This window comes from Auxenochlorella protothecoides (assembly GCF_000733215.1).
Source record: "Auxenochlorella protothecoides strain 0710 unplaced genomic scaffold scaffold30, whole genome shotgun sequence".
Taxonomy (NCBI): domain Eukaryota; kingdom Viridiplantae; phylum Chlorophyta; class Trebouxiophyceae; order Chlorellales; family Chlorellaceae; genus Auxenochlorella; species Auxenochlorella protothecoides.
In genome coordinates this window covers 31009-38969 of record NW_011934162.1, presented here as the reverse complement: position 1 = coordinate 38969, position 7961 = coordinate 31009, and the positions used below count along the sequence as shown (strand labels likewise).

The window sequence follows — 7961 nt, the reverse complement described above, 5'->3', positions numbered from 1 at the left end:
GGTAGACCCCCCCCCCCCCCCCCCTTCCGAGGCCTCATGCAGTCACCTCACCTGGCACTGACAAACTCGGCAGAGGTGGCCGCAGCCCGCGCCCTCTGCCGCTCCTGCATCTCCCGCCAGATGCGCTGGGCAAACTCGTCCACAGACTCGACGGGCGTGGCTGGCACACCCCATGGCCCACCAAACCTGGCGAGGGGATGTGACGATGGTGAGCGATACATTTCGTCGCAGCTGCATTTGAGGATCTGGGTCATTGTGACATCGTGCGCCATCCTCAAGCATAAGTTTCTCCCATCCCTGATTCGAAAATACATGCAGAATGCATCACAGACGCCCCTGAATCAAAGCCCTCTCCCTGGACATTCAAACTCACGGATCGTCCTCGTCGCCAGACAGCTCAGCTGCCAGGCGGTCGCTCCAGGCATCCCCTCCCTCCCACCCTCTGCTGGCCCCGTCGTCCGCCTTGCCGCCGCTCCTCTCAGGACTGGCGTCTGTGGCCCGGTCCTGGGCAGCCATGGCGGCGTTTATTGCGTCCGTAATCGTGACGCCGGCAAGGTTTGCCGTAAAGATGTCGGGCGGGGGGTCAGCCGCCAGCAGGGCCGCCACGGCTTCGAGGTGGCCCCCCCTGGCTGCCAGGTGTACAGGGGTGTTCCCACGAGCATCGCGTGCCATGGCATCTGCACCATACCGCAGCAGAGTCTTGACCACTTTCACATGGCCGTGGGTGGCAGCCTGCGTGTGTTAAAGTTGGGATTGGACAGAGTTGTGGGGTGTGCGACCAGCTTCGGCGTCTGTCAGCCTCCTTCCCGAGGAACTCTACTCTTAAAATGTCCATAAGAATCCATAGCACGCCGGATCCATGACGCAGAGAGTAGACTTGTCGATCAGGAGATCACCCCTCCACTCCGCCCGAATCACTTGGAGGAGGGGATTGGTGCCGTCGAAGCCTCGGCCATTGGGAAAGGCTCCCTTCTTGAGAAGTCTCTTGCAACGCCTGTGATCCCCCAATCCAGCCTGGATGAGGAGTTCAGCGAGGGAATCGCGATCCCTGTCGTGCTCTCTTCGTTTTCTCTTCTTGTGCCTGTCGTGGGGCATGCGGCCCACCAGATGTTTGCATGTCTGTACAGGATATTACATGTGTACGTTGGAACGGAATTGATGATGATGGAAGACATTGTAACCTGGGTTGCCGCTCTGTACCCACGTGCACAGGAAGCAGCACGACAGCAGCCTCGAGCAGTACCAACGCCCATCCTGAAGAACTGAAAAGTATTGCTGGTAAAAAAGCGAGAGCTTCATACAAAAACTTCGCGAGAACCACAATGTATTGTTACGGGCCAGCGAGCAGCCGACGGACGTGGGTTTCTCTTGGCTTCCTTTAAAGTGTTCAACGAGATCTCCGAGATCCCTTCCTGTGCACCTGTTCCGGGGCACACTCGCCTCACAGGCGGCCTATCCCCCCTGGCTGCCTCAAAGAATTCTATCCAACCCGTGCTTGCACATATTCATGGTGGAGATCGCTTCGAGCTCGCAGGATTCCCTGCTCGCAAAGGTTGTGCTGGTAAGTGTCGGCCTCCAGGCTCGAGGCTCCATCGCCGGAGGGTGTCGCACTGGAGGTACGATGCTCCGATGGGACTGCTGAACGATACCCCCTTGAAATTCTACTCTGGATCCCCAACCATCAGGTCACGGGCTGCAGCAGCGGGCTGGGCCAGGCCTTGGCCACGTGCCTGCACTCACAGACCACACCCGATGGGCGCACGCTGTACAAGGTGTACGCGACCGCGCGCCGCCTGAAAACCCTCGAGCCCCTGGCAGACCTGGGCATATCCACGCTGGCGCTGGACGTGGGGAGCGAGGCCAGCGTAAAGGAGGCGGTGGCGACGGTGCTGTCCCAAGAGGAGCGCCTCGACGTGCTCGTCAACAATGCCGGCATCAGCAAATTCGGTCCCCTGGCCGAGCAGCCCCTGTCCGAAGTGACCGCCGTCTTCGACACCAACGTCATGGGCGTGTTGCGCATGACACAGGTCGGCTGGCTGGGCTGAGCGGCCTGCACGTGGGTATTCCCAGAGCCGCCATGCAGTCCCTCACCCCCTTAATCTGTGTCCCACATTCCTCTGCCTGCCAATTCTGCTTCCTCACCCTCCAATTCCCATCCCCACAAAGGCCGTGGTCCCCTCCATGGCTGCCCGCGGCGGCGGGCTGGTGGTGAACATCGGCTCCGTCTCCGCCTGGCTCGCGACGCCCTACGCCGGCGCCTACAGCGCCAGCAAGGCTGCCCTGCATGCCCTCTCCGACTCGCTGCGGCTGGAGCTGCGGCCCTTTAACATCCAGGTGACCACCGTCACTGCGGGGGCAATCACCTCCAGCTTCTCCAACAATGCGGAGGCGGGCCAGAGCGGGGAGCGGTATGAACGCCCGGGGAGCCTCTACCGCGCGCACGCCCCCTCCATCCGCGCCCGCGCCCGCATGTCTCAGAACTCCAAGGGCGTGCAGCCCGCGTCCCAGGTCGCGGCGCGCATCGCCGGCGTCATCAACGCCGCCACCGCGCCGGGCGCGAAGCCGCCACCCGCCTGGTTCCTGGCAGCGGGCGGGGCGCTCAAGCTCTGGGTCCTAGGCCTGCTGCAGAAGGTGCTGGGCAGGGCCCTGGACAGCACCATTGCCGGGCAGTTTGGGCTGGCGTGAGCCGTGCCGACTTGTCGGATGCATTGCTGAGGGCGGAGCGCATTGCTTGGAGGCGTGTCGTTTGGATACCCCTGCAGGCTTTGGGGCCCCTGTGCCTGTCCCCAGACTGCCATAACCTCGGTCGCAACACATTCGCCCTACTGTTCGAATAGATGTGTGCTCTCTGATGATACAATCTTTGCGCTCAGCATGCACATCTACCAGGCTGAGCCCTTACCACTGCATCCCAGACCCAATCCAGAAGTTGCTGAAACGGGCTCCCCCAACCGTGGCCCCCATCTCTCTCTGTCCCATGTGGCATGTCCACCCTCATGCATCTGACCCCGCTGGTTCCTGCACCTGGGCCTGGGCACAGCAATCTCCCCTTACATCTCACAACAGCACGGCAAGTCTAGAGTCTCACTTCCAAAGGTGGTACAGAGTCTGGGTAAAGAGATATATTATTGCGCCAAACAGACTGAGGTTGATCATGTCATTCCACAAACTGTTTTTTGTCTGCAAGGGGCGGGTGGAAGCGGTGAGAGGGTAGCAGGATGCAGGAAGGTTGCAAAGCCATGGCAGGCACACCGTGGCACCTTCTACCCCACCCACCACGATCAATCTGGGGACACTCGCCCACAACACACCCACCCCAACACCCATGCACACCTGATCCATGAAGAACCTCGTGGGGTCGGTGGGATCCCCCTGAAACTGATTTTGGCTCTCGCCCTCCTGATCTAGGGCAGAGTCTATGGCCGCCTTCCCACCCCTGACCGTGTCCTTGGTCTTCTTACCCACTGACCAGAGCGCCCTTGCCAGGGTCCAGGGGAGGGGAGCCCCTGGCCACGACTCCCTCTGCTCCACGATGCGGCCCGACAGCAAGTTGAGCTGTGCCTCGGTCTCTCCCTGCACCGACAGGGACAGGGGCCCCAAACGGCCCTCCAGCACCCACTCCACGACCGCCAGATCTTGGCGCAGCATGCGCATGCGTCGTATGGTCACGCGAGATGGAGAGACGACGTTTGGCACAAAGTCTAGGGAGTCGTAGCCTTGTATGCCCTTGAAACTACGAAAGTTGTCCTGCAGAAAGGGTCGAGGTGAGGAGGCCCATTCAGTAAGAACTGCACGATGTTTGGGCATGCACACGGGAGGGCAGACCTATAGTGCTGCACGAAGAAGAGCCGGTCGCACACGCACTGAGCTGCATCAGCCCGCCAGGTGCACAGACCGCCCGTCCATGCATTGCTGAGTCAGCATTTTCCTCCATGGTGTTCATGCAGACCCTCAGCCGTGGTCCAGCAGCATCCTGCCTGTCTCGTTGCACCATTACCTTGTACACCACGTCTGGTGCCAGGATCCGGCGGGTCCAGGAGCCATCGGCTCGCTGTATGTCGCGCGCCAGCGTGCGGACGCTGTTCTCCACGGCGGGACTGGAGGTGCACACGAAGTCATCACAACATGCCGCCAAATTGTCGATCGCCTGCTCATCTAGGATCTCTACCCGGCGTTTTACTGCCCTGAGCGGGTACGAGCCCACTCTGGACCGCCTCGCGGGGCCCGCATGGAGGGGCTCGTGGGGAATGGGGCTGCATGGGCAAATGCCAGGCCGCGTACATGGGCGACATGCAGCAAAGTGAGTCGTCTGAATAGACATTCTGTCTCGAATAGTCAAGTTTTTAATGCAGTTGCAGTGCTCGCAGCTTCTGAGATCTAAAGGCCCAGAAGGCTCAGGATTCTCTACAAAGGTCACGTGGATAAATTCTGTCGCATACCGGCCCGCCCCTGAAAATGGAGACGGTTCCGCAAGAATGTTGTCTTGGAGAACTTGAAGAAGTTCAAGCTCCGTTGTCAATCCCCTTGTCATCTGTGTGCGGCATTCAATCAACTTGGGTCGCAGGAACCTGCTCCCGGGATCCCCTCAACCTCTCCTACCTACATCCGTTTCGCGACTCCCAATATTAATTCCAGAATTCGACACATCCAGACGGATTGGTGCTCGGGATTCATCCGTTCAGCGGCATCAACGAAGACGCAGGTGTGCAAGGTCTCGAAGGCCCCATGGCGCCGGCACAGATAGTGGCAGAATTGGACCCCTTTGCATCCGCGCTGGATTTGGAGGAGCACCACTTTCGGGACGGCAGAGAGGCTGGAATGCAGTGAGTTGCGATCACGAGGCTGAGTTTGGGTTGCTGCCCCGTGAAAGTAGGGTTGGCAGGCCCTCACCTCAACGTGGAGCCTGGGTGAAGCCTTGAGCAGCTGATTCGCACATGCACTGGCTGCCTCGACCTTCATTCCACACAGACCCCAACCCTTTCATTCGTGCATCAGGGAGGGAAAGGCAGCCGGGTATGCAGAGGGCCGGGCCATGGGCGTCGAACAAGGTTTTCGCATCTCATATGAAGTTGCCTTTTATTCGGGCTGCCTCAGTCAGTGGCACACAGCCGGGGAGCATGGCGGCCGCTTGAAGCTCAACCCCCGGGTCCTACGACACATGGCACTACTGGAGGATCTCGTGCGGTCCTTCCCCTGGTCTGATGCTCAGGTGAGGGGGTGGGGGTCCAGGCTCATTCAGGCCCCCAGGTGACTCCCCATGGCCTCCGGGGTTCAAACCTGCTGGCACATGTGTGAGCCCTCACCCTCTCTCCTGCAGGACCCCAACCTGCATCAGCTCGTGGAGGCCATGCGTGGCCGCTTCAAGACCCTGGTGACCATGCTGGGGCTGGGCGATGCCTACGGCATCGCCCATGCAGCTGACGAGTCCCTGTCCTTCTGAAGCGCACGGAGGCAGCGATGAAATGTACACAGCATCACCATTCTGAGCGAGGGTGCGGTCAGGAGAAGACATGATGCCGAGGGTGCAGAGGGCACGGGCGTCGGTGTGGGGAGCCAGAATGGGTCGGAGGGACAACGATTCCAGTGGCGCGAGGCTCGTGTACAGGGAAGAAGGTGGCGGGGGTGGCACAACATGACGTAATACATACAAGGGGAGCGGGCTTCGCCCTCAGCCGCGGCGCTCACGGCTGTACGGCCTCGGCGTCCAAGCCTCCTGCCTCCGCCTCGCCCTCGTCGGCCTCGCTCAGGAACTCCGGCTCCTCCTCGCTGCTGGAGGCCTCGCCAAATGCGTCCCCAACTGCGTGCCCACCTTTGGTCAGCACCTGCCGCGTTTCCTCCTCCAGGTGGCTGCAGGGAGTGGATGAGTGGGTGGGGTTTGATGGCTGGGATGGAAGCCAGTGGGGGGCCCTGCCCTCGGCAGCGTATCTCAGAGAAAGATGTCACAGCCTCGACCATGCGCCCTATGACCACGGCACCCTCCATCCAGCACCCCAGGCCTCTCTTCCCCCCCAGACCACACCCACCTGAGCAGCTCTGGCCTCTCCGCCAGGGTCTCCAACGTCTTCTCCCGGCCCTGTCCCAGCCGCTCCTCGCCCAGGTAGTAGTAGGCTCCCCGCCTGATCACCACGCCCACCTTCTCGGCGGCATCCAGCACGCAACCCGCGCCATTGATCCCGCTGCCAAACATGATGTCAAACTCTGCGATGCGGTATGGCGGCGCCACCTTGTTCTTGGTGCACTTTGCCCTGGGTGGCGATTCAAAGTTGGGGTTGGGATTGTGAAGGTGGGGTGTCAGTGGGGTGTAGCAAGGCGCATGCATAGCCAGGGCCTCCGACCTGGTCGAGCAGCAAGGACGCAAGCCGGTGCCCCCCCTCCATTCTCCGGACCTTCCCCCCCACCCCACCCCTAACCCCACACACGAGCACACACTGACTTAATCTTGATGCCGGCCTGCTCGCCGTCGGCCATGATCTTCTCCTTGGGGCGCACCTCCAGCCTGACGCTGGCATAATACTTCAGCGCCATGCCCCCGCTGGTGGTCTCGGGGCTGCCGAAAATGACGCCCACCTTGTGCCGGATCTGGTTGATGAAGAGCAGGGTGCAGGCGTGGCGCGAGGCGTTGCCCGCGATCTTGCGCAGCGCGGAGCTCATCAGCCGCGCCTGCGACCCGATCTGGGTCTGCCCGATCTCGCCCTCCAGCTCGGCGCGTGGCACCAGCGCGGCGACCGAGTCCACCGCCACCATGTCCACCGCGCCGGAGCGCATGAGCGAGTCCGCCACCTCCAGCGCCATCTCCCCCGAGTCGGGCTGGCACAGGAACAGGCGGCCAATGTCCAGGCCCAAACGCTGCGGATGGGTGTTTTTGTGGGGGTTGGGTGGGTGGGTGGGTTTCAGGGGATAGGTGATCGATGTATGGGTGGATGGGAAAGAAAGGTGTGCGGGAGGAGATGCAAAGGTGCATTGTGAGAGAGGAGAGGGGTTGCGGCGAGACAGGTGCGGAGCCTGGCGTGTGACAACTACCATGTGGAGCCCTCATGAGCCCCTTACACCATCCTGAGCCACCCTATCTGAACCCCCCCCCTCCCCTTTCCCATTGAAAAACAAACCACCTTGGCGAAGAGGGGGTCGAAGGCGTGCTCGGCGTCGATCAGGGCTACGGCACCGCCGCGCTTCTGCACCTCAGCCATGGCGTGCAGGGCCAGGGTGGTCTTCCCGCTGGCCTCGGGGCCCAGGATCTCCACGATGCGGCCCACGGGGTAGCCCCCGCCCAGCGCGATGTCCAGGGTCAGGGCGCCTGAGGGCGTGGTGCGCACCTCCCCAAATTTGTTGTCGCCTAGCAGCATGATGCTGTTCTTGCCAAACCGGCTGTTAATCTCCTTCATCACGTGGTCCAGGGCGCTGGCCTAGTGGAACGCGCGGCGGTCGGTGTGTGTCAGGGGCGGTACTCATTGGACGAGGTGGGGGTGTTGTGGAGGTGGTGCTGGCTGCTACATGCGGGGAGCAGAGGCGAGGCAGGGGCGCCATGCTTGCCAACATGGCCCGACCCACCCCCAGTAACACCATGCAGGACACACATCGCATGACCAACATTGCACCGAGCCCCTCGGCCACACACCTTGGCATCGGCGGAGTCCACAGGCACGCTGCCCTTCTCCTTCGTCGCCCGTGCGTGGCACACGAGCGTGGGTGTCGTGAAGGACCTCGCGCCATCGTAGGGGTTGGAGACCAGGAACGACTCCCTGCTCAGGCTTCTACCGCGGATGACCGGTGCCGAGAATCGTGAGGCCTGATGCGCGAGCCTCTGGGCGCAGCGCTGCATGGCAAGGGGCGAGCTGCAGGGTGCGAGACCGCGGCTGGGAGCGACCATCAACACCACCGCCGGATCAAAAACTCCTCGAATCCCTCAGCGACCCAATAATCGCAATACAAGGTTGGCACTCGCCTTGGAGAGGTTCTCGTGG

The 7961-nt window shown here is 61.7% G+C and overlaps 4 protein-coding genes across 4 annotated transcripts in view; 2 read left to right on the top strand and 2 right to left on the bottom strand.

Annotated features, from left to right (window-relative positions):
- The window catches only part of F751_2813 (NF-kappa-B inhibitor-like protein 1), a gene marked incomplete at both ends in the record, with an annotated part of 2317 nt that extends 1801 nt beyond the window's left edge, over window positions 1-516 (bottom strand). Inside the window, 2 exons of the mRNA XM_011398126.1 lie at window positions 52-186; window positions 374-516. Of these exons, the coding sequence (XP_011396428.1) occupies window positions 52-186; window positions 374-516 (278 nt within the window). The remainder of the gene's footprint in view (window positions 1-51; window positions 187-373) is intronic.
- A 991-nt stretch (window positions 517-1507) lies between these two features.
- Window positions 1508-2685, top strand: F751_2812 (Estradiol 17-beta-dehydrogenase 1; the record flags this gene model as incomplete). Its single annotated transcript, XM_011398125.1, has 3 exons — window positions 1508-1561; window positions 1686-2027; window positions 2167-2685. The coding sequence occupies 3 exons, from the start codon at window positions 1508-1510 to the stop codon at window positions 2683-2685; spliced, it is 915 nt and encodes a 304-aa protein (XP_011396427.1).
- Window positions 2686-4725: 2040 nt separating this feature from the next.
- On the top strand, window positions 4726-5440 carry F751_2811 (Oral cancer-overexpressed protein 1-like protein; the record flags this gene model as incomplete). The annotated part of the gene is made up of 3 exons (XM_011398124.1): window positions 4726-4823; window positions 4996-5209; window positions 5318-5440. 3 exons carry the CDS (start codon window positions 4726-4728, stop codon window positions 5438-5440), a joined length of 435 nt encoding a protein of 144 aa, XP_011396426.1.
- Window positions 5441-5681: 241 nt separating this feature from the next.
- F751_2810 (Protein RecA) lies at window positions 5682-7819 on the bottom strand (the record flags this gene model as incomplete). Its single annotated transcript, XM_011398123.1, has 5 exons — window positions 5682-5847; window positions 6024-6245; window positions 6434-6807; window positions 7110-7403; window positions 7616-7819. 5 exons carry the CDS (start codon window positions 7817-7819, stop codon window positions 5682-5684), a joined length of 1260 nt encoding a protein of 419 aa, XP_011396425.1.
- Window positions 7820-7961: the final 142 nt, after the last annotated feature.